This window comes from Drosophila nasuta, chromosome 3, assembly GCF_023558535.2.
Source record: "Drosophila nasuta strain 15112-1781.00 chromosome 3, ASM2355853v1, whole genome shotgun sequence".
NCBI classification, from domain to species: Eukaryota; Metazoa; Arthropoda; class Insecta; order Diptera; family Drosophilidae; genus Drosophila; species Drosophila nasuta.
The window spans coordinates 52,753,253-52,767,721 of record NC_083457.1 but is presented as its reverse complement, the minus strand read 5'-3'; the positions used below and the strand labels follow the sequence as shown (position 1 = coordinate 52,767,721).

Genomic DNA, 14,469 nt, shown 5'->3' with positions numbered 1-14,469 from the left:
AATTTCCCAAGTTCTAAACAAACAATAAAAATATGAAGTACTCATTATAATTCTGAAATTTTCCAAAATACTACTATTACATTTTTTATATCTGAAAATATGTTTTTCGCTATTTCACTGGCTGAGTTCCGCCCGCTGGTTGTTGACTGTTCTTAGTTGCCACTTTCTTGCCTATGTGCCTTTTGACATAATTCTCGCAGGGATCTTTGACCCTGCCACAAGGATTCTTTGCGCACTTGCCACCGACGTGTGCAGCAATTGCTTCCATTTCCTCGTCTCTCTCGCAGGGATCAGGACACACGCACACTGTGTCCTCGCAGCAAGGCATTTTGGGTGCACCACAGCACTCACCTTCAGGTACATCCTCTACTTGATCATCTTCATCATCGTCATCGCATTTCATGCAAAGATTATCTTTGACTTGATCACATTTATCATCGTCATCGCATTTCTTGCAAAGATTATCTTCGACTTGATCGCATTTCTGGCAAAGCCTGGCAACTGACAGCAGAAAGTTTCGATTTGGAGATTGCCGCAATGGAAGCTTCATCTGCATCTGCTTTTTTTTTCAAGCGGCAACATCTTTTTGTGCTCCAGCTTATAGGCAACCCTTGGACATGCTTAGTATAATTAAATTCATTAAACATTAGCATCAAATAAAACATAATATACTTTACTTACCCGTCGCCAATCTTCCGTAAACCAATATCATGCTTGTAATTTAGGTTTCCAATTTAAAATGATTAAAGAGTTTCGAATGAAATCCACGTCTACTTTGGTTCCATTGAATCCAATTCGAATCAGGATTGAATAAACAGCATCTGCTTAGATTTAATATAAGTTCAAATTGTGTATAGCTGCGCTTAAGTTTATTTATGGTTTAATCATTTGTTTTAATGTTGCTATTTACACGAGTTTAGATTAAAATTTCACAGATCTCTAACAAAACACAATACTTTCGATATACATAGTTATGTATTTATGCAATATATGTAAATATATATGTATATAAATATGTAAATAAGATTTTCTTTAAGAATTTTGAACGAAATGCAAAACTTAAAGTCCCATCTTTCACATCATTTTCACGTAAAAAGCTTCATCATCTATTCATACGTAGCTATTTGACTGTGCAGCCAGCATAAAATAGTATTATTCACACACACTCAAAAAAAAAAGGCGCAACTCGCTTGACTTCCACATTTGCGTGATGTACAGAGGAGTGTATAAAAAAATAGCATAGGGTTCGTAGGTATTACAATTAAAGTATGTGTACGAGGAGTGTATATATCGTATATAGAAAATATAAAGTAATCAATTGCGTGTACGCTTACAATGACATAATTACAAAGTGGCAATAAATGAATAAGATTGCAATTGTCTTAAATAAATTACACAATTAACATTAACGAGATACATACATACATATACACCCACACATATATATATTAATGTACGAATATCAAATATATATATATATTGAGATATATATGTATATATATAACATAAAGTAGAACTGCACACAATTTTTCTAAATCTTTCACACGCTCGAAATTCCGATCGTTAATTCACTAATCTCTACTCCTTTTCTTCTGCTCAACTTTTGACTTAAATCCATAAAATGTTTCTGTGTTTGTTTTTTTGTGATAGTACAGGTAATAATAATTGCTAGGCGTAGGCCTATTCCGCTGATTGGCTAATAAATTCAACTTAATTGAAGAGCACTGTATTGGGATCTTCATTGTCCATTTGCTTCACATGGCGTAGCACATCTTTTTTCGTGATTACACCAAGCAAACGACTGCAAATAAAAACATTAATTAGCACACATATTTTAAATAGATAAGTCAATCGTTTACCCATTGTGTGTGACCAGTGTTTGGCGCAGACCCAGTTTGCGGAACATATCGACGACCGTTTCCATGGGCGTTTGATCTGTCACCGTGATGGGCGCCATGTCGAGAATCTTCTTAAGTTTCAGTGGCTGAGGACCCAGATTTTGTGTGGGTTGTGTGGATGTAAACAACACAATGGAATTGCTGTTAATGCCCTCGATAAGACGCTTGGCGTTGCCTGTCGATAACAAAAAACAATTAGAATTGATTGATTGCATTTGATTCGAATGGCAATGAACTCACCAATTGCCAAGTTTAGATCTCTGCGCAGCACAAAGCCAACCAAGTATTGATTTTCTCTGGACACAACAACGGGATAACCATTGTGCTCGGTCTCCTTTAGCAGATTCTCCACATCGTCCACTGTCATGGAGTCCTGGGTGATGACATTCAATGTTTCATTGCGTTTCGGTTGCATTACATCAGCCGCCAGTGTTGTGTGCGCAAACTCCTCTTTGCTGTCCAGGAACGGGTAACCATTTAGCGCAATGTGCGCATCATATATGCCCTGACGACCCAATGCATCGCCCACCCACTTGGAGGCCATAGCAGCAGCCATCAATGGCACAATGTAACGCACGCCGCCAGTCAACTCAAACATGATGACGACCAGCGAGACTGTCATACGTGTAACGCCGCCCAGGACAGCAGCAGCGCCCACTACAGCATACAATCCGGGTGTTATTAGATTGCTGTCCGCACACTCGCCGGTAAAGAACCAAATATTCGGATAACTGTACGCGAACTGCTCGACACCAATGCCAACAATGCGTCCCATGATGGCACCCAATAGCAGCGACGGTATGAACAGACCCGAGGGCACCTTAATGCCAAATGTGAATATGGTCAACGCCAGCTTCAGCACAAAGGTCAACACGAGCAGCCAAATGGAGCTGTAGACACGGGGTCCAGGTTCGGTTACCTCAACAAAGCCAGTGCTTGTGCTTATGTTCATGCGTTTGTAGTCACTGTTGATAAAGGTAATTGCTTACAAATTGAATTATATAAACACAATTATAAATACGCACCACAATGGGTTAGTCATATCGCCGGGAGAACACTTGCTAACCAGCAGAAATATGAGCTCGTTCATGTTCATGCGTGTAAACGGATTCGGATAGCAAATGATGCCGGTGACTAGGGTGACAAAGAGAACTTCGCTAACGGGATATTGGCCGAGCTTGCTGAACTTTCTGTACCGGCACCACCACAAATTCGCTTTAATAAAGAACGTGCCAATGGCGCCCTGCAATAAAATATAAAAAAAAAAAAGTAATTACAAGTACAGTAAGTAATTATTTCAGCTTGATTACTTACACCCATGATGCCAAGAAAGACAAACGGTATGAGCTCAAAGAAGATCCAGGGCTTGTTGTATTCCACAAAGAACAGCACAGAATGCTCATTGCCAAACGGTGTCAGCGAGCGCAACACGAAAGCAGCAATCAATGCACAGAAGAACGAACGCCAAAGTGTCTTGAGGGGGGGAAATAATAGGACACCTCTTCCAGTGAGAATAACACTCCGCCTATAGGTGCTCCGAAAGCCACTGAGACCCCTGCCGCAGAGGCTGCCGATAGAATTTCACGTTTCTTAGCCTCGTTACGTCCGTACTTCGGAAACAGATGCGAGAAGATGTTGCCAATGCAGCTGGCAATGTGCACCATGGGTCCCTCCTTGCCCAGCGTCAGGCCGGCCGACACGGAGAGCATCAAGCCCACCGATTTGATCAGCAATGTCCATTTGCCCAAATAGCCGCGTATAATAAAGCCCGACAGAATGGTCTTGATCTCGGGAATACCCGAGCCACAAGCATACGGTGCAAACATGCGTACCAGCGACGCACTCAGCGAGGCGAACAGCAATGCCCACAAGATGTACCAAATGTACGAGATGATGTACGGTCCGGTGCCCGTGCGGCTGAGTCCAAAGATCTCGGGCCATGTTTTCCACTAAAAGAGAAGTTATAAATTAATAATAGGTATACAATTAATGGATAAAGCATACTTACCGTGGAGCAGTTGCCCTCTTCAAAGACAGATTGTTTGGCTGGATAACAGCATTGCTCGCGATTAAACCAAAAGGCGGCCGGACAAATGCCATGCTTAAGATCGGACATCCAACTCGCGCCAATGTCAACCATGCCCGCAACGCAACCCGCAGCGATTCCCACCAGCAGCACGCACAGCCAACCAGAGCCCGCATCAATTGAACCCTGTGCGCAGAATAAAAGCTGATTAGCTGAGTTTAAAGCATAGAGAATTCTAGTGTTTACCTTGATCAAGTCCCAGAGAGAATCCTGTCGCTTTTTGACAATGTAACGATGTCGCATGCGATCACGCGCAATGTCGCGCTGCCAGTCGATGGTGTGGAAATCTTCATACTGTCCAATGCCGGGTATATCATCCTGCACATCCGAGGAGCCATAGAATGAGAGTGCTCCTAAAACGGCGTACATGAGGTGAGCAAAATAAAAAGAGTACTGTGATTAGGATTTTAGTTCAGTGGGTTGAGCACATTTCGAATTTGACAAATTTTGGATTTCTTTCTTTTGATCTTGATATTGATTCTGCAAATAATGATCAGTTGACGATGTTGATTATCTCATAATAAAATAATTATTAATTATACTAATATTATTTTTGTGTTCCTGATTAATTCTGGTTACACGATTTGTATTTGTTCATCTATACTATTATTATATTCTGATGATTATTTCTGGTAGTATGATAAATTATTCCTCTTCGATTTACTTATATTTACACCGATTATTTCAATTACACTATTATCATTCTTATTTGTAAAACTGATTTTTTCTCGATAAAATCAAAGCGTGTCTCCTACAAATTGTTTGCACAAAGTATGATAAACTATTTATCGTCTATGCGCTTGTACATATTGACAATGGTATTGTGAACGCGAGATAATTAATATAATCGAAGCCCCATAAGTCTGCTTTCCGGCAACTGAACCGAAGCGCGTTCGTTGAGCATCTCTCGTTTTGCACATCTCTCGTTATTTTATTTATTAAACAATACAGACAAACTGAGCGCGTAACTGGAATTCTGCTTGCATACATATGTCGCTTTTTTTGCTGTTTGTATTTTAATCATATGTATATTAAATGAAGACGAGTAGCGGGCACCGGGGTGGAGGGTCGTGTGTAGTGAGCTCCCCACAACCTTCGCCCTCTCACCCGCATTCGCACTTGGAGGTTTATAGTACTAATAATAGCAATAAATGCGAGTACAAACCCGCGCCACGCAGTCAACAGCTTAAAGTGTCGTGACGTCGCAACTGACCACGAGATCGCTTGCGAAGATTAAGTAAATCTCCGCGCACATTTTGATATCAATGTTTTGTTGCATCCGCTTCTGCGTCTACTCACCATCCATGGGATCGCCGAAAGCGCTGTGAGTTGGCACATGTTGATGTTGATGATGATGATGCATTGTTCGCTGATTGGGCGCATAATCACGTTCCGTATCCGATTCTGTCGCTGTTTCACGGTGATAACTGCTGGAAGGGCCCCCAATTAATTCACCCGGACTGGAGCGTGGCGTTATATCGATCATATCCTCGTCGTCGGTAGCTGCGGTAAGTGATGTGGTTGCTGCCGCATACGAGGAGAGCTTTGAATGCGGCGCTAACGGATGATCGCCGTCGCCGGCTCCAATAGTGTGACCGTTTGACTACAATTAAAAAACACCGCAAAATTTACTAGGCTGTGATTTGCAATTGATTTTGCTTGAAGTGTTAATATATTCAAATGTGTGGAAAAAAAGCTCTTTGTTTACGCACGGATAATTGATAAGATTAAGTGGCATTTTCGGGGGAAGTGAAGGTTCGACTCAGGGTTAATGTTGCTTTATACATATAGGTCAAACAACAGCTCAGCTGTTCACATAAAGAAGAAAGAGCGTCATACACCCACGTAGACACTTTTGTACAGTGTCATTGCCGCCCCCTAAATATAGCAAACTATTCATGTATTTGGTAATCGTTAAATAATTTGTAAAGCAGCTGTGCAATACTTTTATGTACATACCTTTTTCATGACTGTCTGATATGCGGTTATGTAGCTGTTACCTTCCGCTGCAGCCTCTCTGCTACCCTTTAATGGGAATTTATCCATTATTTTTCAAGCGTATTGACTTTGTGTGTTTGCGCTGTTTGCGGCGTATTTTATTTTCTGGAACGAACTGCTGGCTTTCTGCGTTTCAATATTACAATGATTTTTAGTTCATTCCTTGTTTTTCTCTCTTCTTTTTATTACATATTTTAATTGGTATTAGTGTAGAACAAGTGCAGTAGAGTCAGACGTCACACACACGCACACAATAACACAAACACTCACACACAGTTACAAACAGTTGTTGAACCTGGACAAACAAACACTTTCTTCACATTTCACTTGCACTTCCTGTGTGCGTTTTTGACTTGTATTCAATTAGTTACACAATCTGTACATATGTCACGTGCAACACTTTGGAAACGTGTATAAATTACACGTTTAAATATATCATTCTTACTTGTTTTTTTGTTGCAATTTATTCAGCTTTATTGCAAAAATCACGGTCACATACGCGTGTGACCAAGAGCGGTATTCAACTAAAATACTCGAGGAAGATAACCAAATATTGCTAAAATACCAAACCAGCCGTTAATTGTGAAGGCAGCAGCCACACTAAATAATATAATTGTTTCGTAATTGATTGTTTGAATAATTTACAGGCTGTAAGCGAATTTAAATGTAGTTTGTGCATAAATTTATTATTATATAATTAAAAAAAAAAAAAATAACTTCAAAATAAAGAATAAATACAATATAACCTTTATTCGTTTATTACATTAAGAACATGCAAAATATTTTTCTAAAATAAAATATAGATAAAACATAATTTAACACCTTTTTGTTTATACATTGCTTGTAATTTTCATTGTCAGAAAATTTGATTGAAGATTTCAATTACATTTTGAAATATCATAGGAGTGCCCCTAATGATATTTTCAAGAGAGTGAAATATACTTTCGCTGTGCAGTATTTTCGCTTGTTTATTTTGAATTAGTATTTTGGCGCATTCAGCAAACGGTCGTTGCTGCACTCTCAGTCGTCAGTTTCCAAAATTGTTTAAACAAACAAATACTAAAATAGCATACGGCGGACGTAAACAAAGGCCGCAGCAAGCAAGCGCAAGTGCAGTTGGCGCGTTTACAGCGAGGAGAATACGTGAGAACGCGACGACACACAAAACCATAGAACTACACAAAAGAAAAAACATGGCTGGATTCATAGCGGTGCATACAGGTTTGTGTTTTGTTTTGATTGATGATGATTGATCACTGACATGTGTAAATGTGCCATTTAGGAGCTGGAAACTGCATAGACGAGTCGAAATACCAGCGCGTCATCAAAGAGGCATGCATGCGGGCCACAGAGATTCTACGAAACGGCGGCAGCGCCGTCGATGCCTGCGAAGCGGCAATAATGCGCCTGGAGAACTGTGGCAACACAAACGCCGGCTTCGGGTCCAATCTCTGCCTGGATGGCACGGTGCAATGCGACGCTGCCATCATGGATGGCACCACACTCAACTTCGGTGCTTGTACAAATGTGAGTCGGGTCAAGAATCCCATTCAGTTGGCGCGACGCATTTGTGATGGGCAATCGGAGCAACAGCCATTGGAACGCATACCGCCCATGGTGCTGGCTGCGAGTGGAGCGGAGCAGTATGCCGAGCAACAAGGCTGTGCCATGATCGAGCCCAATGTGCTGATCTCATCGAAAGCGAAATTCCATTACAATCACTATAAGAGCAAATACGACGCGGTTGTGGGCAACCATAGCAAAGCTGTCGTGGAGGATGCGGATGTGGTGCCAGAACCGGGCAACGAGGTGGAACTCTCTGCCGCTCCGCTGGACACTGTGGGCGCAGTGTGCGTGGATGGCGCTGGCAACACGGCAGCTGGCTGCAGTTCCGGCGGAATACTGCTGAAGATGCCCGGACGAGTGGGTCAAGCGGCTACGTACGGGGCTGGCTGCTGGGCAAGCGATACGGATGAGCTGGCCATTGCCACGTGCACGACGGGCAATGGTGAGTATCTGATGAAGACGCTGCTGGCGCGTGAGATCTGCTATGGTGCCTTTGATAGCGATTGCGCTGTGACGAGTCTGCATAAGACGTTTAAGCAAAAGTTCCTCGATTCACCGTTGTTGCCGCAACAACAGGATCTCTATGCCGGCGCCTTGACACTGCTCTACTATCCGAAGCAAAGCAGCGGCGAGGTGATGTGGAGCCACACGACACAATCGTTTTGTGTCGGCTACATGGCGACAACGCAGAAAGTGCCAAAGGTTTGTGCTCACTATTGAATGCAAGCAGCTACGATCAATCATGCTAATTTATATTTATACAATTTTTGATTTTACAGTTTGTACACTCGCCACTGCCCACATACAGTGTGCCAGGGCGATCGTGCGTCGTCAATGGCCATAATTTCCATTTGCGCATTTAGTTTTTGGCCAGCCCAAAAAGCAAAAAGTAGCAGCAGCAGCAGCAGCCAACTAGCCAGAGTCTCAGACATTGGGAGACCTAACCGAGACAGCCAGCCTCCTGCTTCTCTTTCGTCATTCAGTGTCAACTTTGCAGTTTTCTGCAATTCATTTGATTTAATGTTTAATTGCCGCGACAATCGCCCAACCAACCAAACCGACAGCAGCAGCAGCCAGCGACAGCAGCGTTTCGCTTTTGTCTCGATAAAATATTAAGAATCATTAAATGAAAACTTTTTATTGTACAGAGTACTTATGATATATGTATGGATGTAACTATGTATCTTTGTTGTTCTGTCTCAAATGTGTGGCCATGCACAGCACACACTAAAATAATATTAATACACACACACATACTTATATAGTTTAACAACGACAATGTCTAGTACGATTTCCCCTTGTTGAACTAAGCTGAAGCTGAGGCGCAACGCATCTGCCAGCGTTATAAATCAGCCAAGAGCAAGAGCGAAAACGTGAAATATCATATTCAATAACAGATTTAGACACGATGACGTATGCATGTCGCGTCTCTTGTGTATATAGAATTGTTTTTTTTTTTTCTTTTTATGTTTTTATTTGCTCGACACTCTTCCTAACCCATTCGCTTTGGCGACACACATCACATTCATTTCTTGAACAGTCCCAATTACGAATAGAGATTGTTGCAAAAACAAATTTGATTGTTACATTTATAAGCAATATTTTTGTGTGAATTGTGTTTCAGTATTTTGTATATTTGGAGGACTATATAATTGTAGCTAAGTGATTATTATTAATTATGATATATAAAGTGTATTTTAACAATAGTTGAATAGCCTTTGTTTTTTTTTTTTTTGTTACATAACTGCAGTTAATATAAGTATCTTTGTTTAGTTTTTTTTGCAGATTTAGAAAGTTTCGAATTACTATTGTTCAGTAGGTTCCTCGGTAACGGTAACAGGGTCATCTGTAGCTTCAGTTGTTGAAGTTGTATCTTCAGAAGTTGAGGATGCGGTGGCAGTTGTTGTAGTTGGTGCCTGGGTTGTTGTTGGTGCATCGGTGCGACAACTGTCCGAAATGGTTGCCTGGCATCTGCCGGTGGCCGTGTTGAAATAGGGAGTAGGTGACGAGCAGCCTCCGGTGAATGTTTGAGTGAAGGTTGTGCTCGTCAGACTAGCCTTCTCGCAGTAGACGTAAGTGCGGCAAGTGGAATCGGCGTAGGCAAAGAAGTATCTGGTGGTCTTGGTCTCGGCTGCCTCTTGGCAAATGCTCAGCACCTCAGTGGGACTAGGCGTAGTGGGTGGCGCCTGAGTTGGTGGCGTGTAAACAGCATTGCTGCAGGTGGCGTTGTATTGTGCCTGCAAGAAAAGCCGAAACAAAATTAGGAAACCCTTCGAGATGAAAGTGAAATGATACGTACAAAGTCCGCTGCACAGTTGGGCACGCAAACGTTTTTGAATGTGGTTTCGGCCTCGGAGACGCAAATCTCATCCTCACCGCAATCGATGATCAAGGACGTGGACACTTCACCATTGACGCAACGAGCTGCTTGTGTGCTGCTCACACAAGTGTATTTCTTGTTGTCCGGACAGCTCTGACAGGCGGATTCATCGTCACCGCAAACGTTTATAATGTTGCCCGTAACTAAACTCTTGTCCACACAAATATCCGCGGAGTTGGTGCAAACTTCGTTAGCTTCACAGCTGTAGGGACCGTATCTCCGTTCACCTGCGGAACACAATTAAGTCTCATTCCTGGAAATTAACCTTCAATCCTTTTCTTACCCAGGCAAATGTAATAAGTGCTCTCCGATTCGCAGGACACTTGATTATCCGTTTGGCACACCTGACATTGGCTCTGGCTCAGCACCTGGCCAATCATCGCCACAAGCAGGACAAGAATTCCGATTTTGTTCATCTTCACGTTTTGGATTTGAATGTATATCACTGACTGATCTGCTGTCACCTGCCACATTATCTTATATAGTCAAATTGTAACCTTCAAGCGAAACATTTATGAGTCCTATGTCTATGATAATGACAGTCGGGATGTTGACTTTGTCATAAAGCAATATCGAATCATTTTTTGGGGGCTATGCATAACAGCGTACAACAACAACTCTCTATATACATTATATTGTTATGGGTATCTTGGCTCGAGTGTCGCACATTTTTCCCAAGAATTATTTCCTCTGTTTGTCTTTAGCTTGATTTACGTTTATCTTTACGGTCCAAATGTAAAGTCATGAAAAAAGAAGGTCTTTGCGGATTATTAATCTGTTTTTCTCTAACTTGTTGTGAATTTTGTATTTGACTATAAACAATTTAAAGGAAACACTTAAGTTTGTTTTTGTTTGTTTTAAATTAAAAAGGGTTTTAAATAAAATATTGGGTATTCAATATTTAATATCTATTAAAGGCTTGTATTCAAACAATTATTATGATTATCCAATGTTATGTATTTATTTTAAAATAAATATTCGGCTTAAAAAATTAATTTTATTACTTAAATGATTTATTTTGAAATTTATTAAAATTGTTTATTTTACAATCAAAATATTATAATTCAGAACTCGGTCGTATACTTAATAAATATCAGCCACATTTAATAAGTATACGACTAAGCAGCGCTTGCTGCGTGTACTTATGGAAAATCCAATGAACGATAGATGGCGCTAGCAATTTCTTTTATGCTTCATAGTAATTAAATATAAGTCAAACGAGAATATGTTATGAAATTAGATGAAAAGTATAGAAATTGTAAAGCTTAAAAGGTTAAGCGAGATCTATATCAAATATTTTATTAATTTAGTAGAAGTTAAATATAATACAAAGGAGATTTTATGATCAATTAAGGCAGCGAGCATTAGCAACAAGGCCGTCAGGTACAAATGTAAATCTTTGCGATGAGGAAAGGCTTTTAATAACTTGTACATTCCGTCGCAGTGCAGATAAGAATGTGTTAAATGCTATTTTTTTTGTGTTTATGAAGGTATGATCAGATAGATGTGATAATCAGCAAAGTAATTTAATTGCTATAGTATTTATTTTTTTTTAAAGTTTATAGATGTTGAGATAAGGTTATTTAATATTTAATAAGTATATAAGCAGATCACAAGCAAAGAACATTTATTTGTGAGTAATTTCGACTTTCTAATCTCAAAATAAATAAACCGTATAAATTTCATCAAATTTTTCAGAGTTGAAAGCTAAACAAATTAAAGTCTTTTCTTTTAATATCTATAGGCCGCGATAACGAACTTATAAATAAATATTATGGTGTATATTAAATTGTTAATTTACGATTGCGATGAAGATAATTTGTCAGGCACGTGGATTACTTTAAATGATTATAAAATACCACTTAAAATTGCAAATTTCTTATTTATCTTAATTGCTATCTTAAGAGTACCCAACCTGATTGGCACTATATAAAGGAGTCCAAATTATTCAAATTACGAATACTTATTCGAAGTTTTTCTTATGATGAAACTCTTGTTAGTCGCCGCTTGTCTTATTCTGTTTGTTGTCCGGACTCGCACTCAATATTGTCCTGGATATATATATCGTAATAATATTTTAGCAAGTGCATTTTATATGATATAGTATTTAATATGGTATTCAAATTTATTTACAGGTCCAAACTGCGCTGGAGGCTTAGACCGTGGGTCAAATTGTGCTTTCAATGGCAATCGTAATATGTGGTATCATTCCAATGGAAGGTGCTTCCAGATGCACTATTTAGGGTGTGGCGGAAACAGAAATCGGTATTGCACCAAGAGGGAATGTGAAAATAGATGTGTAGGGAAATAATCAATAAAAATCAATTTAATGAAATACAATAGTTGTGTGGAAAATAAAGAAATATTAACATTATAAAATGGTAAAAGTCAACAGGGCTGATATTAAATTAATTAGTTTACACGCTCACATGAATGTTCGTAACTTTTATTGTTATATGTATTATAATTCAGAACTCGGTCCTATACTTAATAAATATCAGACATTCATTAAGTATACGACTTAGCAGCTCCTGCTGCTTGTACTTTTGTAAAGCCAATTGACGATAGATGGCGCCAGCAATTTCATTTATGCTTCATAGTGATTAAATAAAAGTCAAACGAGAATGTGTTATGAAATTAGATGTTAAGTAAACAAATTGTAAAGCTTAAAATGTTAAGCAAGATCTATGAGGAAAGGCTTTTAATAACTTGTGTCGCACTGCAGATAAGAATGTGTTAAATTATATATTTTTTTTGGTTTACGACGGTATAATCAAATAAATGTGATAATGAGCAATGTAATTTAATTGCTAATTACATTTATTAAATTTTATAGATGTTCAGATGAGATTATTTAATTTAATAAGTATATTATCAGATCACAAGCAGAACCGAAAACATTTATTTATGATTAATTTTGACTTTCTAATCTCAAAATAAATAAACCGTTTAGATTTTATAAAATTTTTCAGAGTTGAAAGTTAAACAAATTAAAGTCCCTCATACCTTTAATATCAATAGGCCGTGATAATGAATTTATTAAGAAATATTATGGTGTATATTGTATTGTTAATTTACGATTGCGATGAAGATAATTTGTCAGGCAAGTGGATTACTTTAAATGATTATAAAATACCACTTAAAATTTTGTAATTTTTCTTATTTATCTTAAATGCCATCTTAAGAGTTCCCAACCTGATTGGCACAATATAAAGGAGTACAAAATATACAAATTACAAAAGTTTTTCTTATGATGAAACTCTTGTTAGTCGCCGCCTGTCTTATTCTGTTTGTTGTCCGGATTCGCACTCAAAATTGTCGTGGAGCTGTAAGTAAAGGTAATAAGATCTTGGCTCCGTGCATTTTCTGAATAAAATTTAATACGGTCTTCGAATTTGCTTACAGACACGTCCTGCGATGGAGGCCCAGACCCAGGTCATGCAAGAGGGAATTGTTCGAGAAATGCCAATCAAAATATGTGGTTTCATTCCTATGCAATGTGCTTCCAGTTTAACTATTTAGGCTGTGGCGGAAACAGAAATCGGTATTGCACTAGAAAAGATTGTATGGATAATTGCATAAGGCATAGAAGACGACCAAGGGAATAGCCAGGAATTTCGAAATAAAGCCGGACTAGCTGTTTTAGATGTGTTGATATAATATTAAAATAAAAAGCGAGTGAGTGTGCTCGACTGTAAAAGTAAACAAGTAAGAAAGCTTCAGTCGAGTGTACTCGACTGTGAGATACCCGCTACCCATTTTGAATAAAAGCAAAATATTGCGGTATTTTATCAAAGTATACCAAAAATACAAATATACTAAAAATATACCAAATGGTATATGTGTTATTTCGATAAGTACCGCATTCAAAATATACCATTGACGGCACAATATACCAGATTGTCAGCCAAAGCAACTAAGTAGGTAGGCTTTTTGCCCATACAAAAGTATTTCTTTAATAACTTCCACAAGTTTTATCTGATCGCAATCAAATTTTCAGAAATCATAAATAATTATAGTTATTATTGTAGCTGCAGCTGTAGCTTGTAAATTACGCTTGTTATTCGATTTAATTGATTTGCGGGGGCGGAAGTGGGCGTGGCAAAAATTTGAAACAAACTTGATCTGCGTGCAAACATAACAAATGCTGTCGATAGCTCTATAGCTCTATCTCTTATAGTCTCTAAGATCCAGTGTTTCATACGGACAGACACACAGACGGACAGACGGACGGACGGACATGGCTATATCGTCTAGGCTGTTGATGCTGATCAAGAATATATATACTTTATAGAGTCGGAGATGCCTCCTTCTACCTGTTACATACATTTCCTGCCGGCACTAAGTTATAATACCCTCTACCCTATGGGTAGCGGGTATAAAAAGCTTCAATCGAGTGTGCTCGACTGTGAGAAACCCGCTACCACTTTTAAATAAAAGTAAAACAGTGTGTTATTATTGGAAAAGTATACCAAATGAATATACCACAAACATACTAACATATACCGAATTCCATATTTGGTATATCGATGAAATACTAC

The 14,469-nt window shown here is 39.0% G+C and overlaps 3 protein-coding genes across 3 annotated transcripts; 1 reads left to right on the top strand and 2 right to left on the bottom strand.

Annotated features, from left to right (window-relative positions):
- Positions 1 to 25: 25 nt before the first annotated feature.
- LOC132789525 (H(+)/Cl(-) exchange transporter 5) lies at positions 26 to 6,492 on the bottom strand. The gene is given in 11 exon segments (XM_060797587.1): positions 26 to 620; positions 682 to 1,801; positions 1,860 to 2,073; positions 2,139 to 2,863; positions 2,924 to 3,141; positions 3,213 to 3,380; positions 3,383 to 3,847; positions 3,907 to 4,110; positions 4,171 to 4,337; positions 5,284 to 5,587; positions 5,944 to 6,492. Coding segments are annotated over 10 exon segments (2,643 nt in total). The 5' UTR covers positions 6,031 to 6,492; the 3' UTR covers positions 26 to 620; positions 682 to 1,710.
- Positions 6,493 to 6,955: 463 nt separating this feature from the next.
- LOC132791555 (threonine aspartase 1) lies at positions 6,956 to 9,456 on the top strand. The gene is made up of 3 exons (XM_060800518.1): positions 6,956 to 7,203; positions 7,265 to 8,250; positions 8,328 to 9,456. Exons 1-3 carry the CDS (start codon positions 7,176 to 7,178, stop codon positions 8,409 to 8,411), a joined length of 1,098 nt encoding a protein of 365 aa, XP_060656501.1. The 5' UTR covers positions 6,956 to 7,175; the 3' UTR covers positions 8,412 to 9,456.
- LOC132788317 (threonine-rich protein) lies at positions 9,354 to 10,388 on the bottom strand. The gene is made up of 3 exons (XM_060795650.1): positions 10,212 to 10,388; positions 9,848 to 10,155; positions 9,354 to 9,785 (listed from the first exon to the last, which is right to left on the bottom strand). The coding sequence occupies exons 1-3, from the start codon at positions 10,342 to 10,344 to the stop codon at positions 9,354 to 9,356; spliced, it is 873 nt and encodes a 290-aa protein (XP_060651633.1). The 5' UTR covers positions 10,345 to 10,388.
- Positions 10,389 to 14,469: the final 4,081 nt, after the last annotated feature.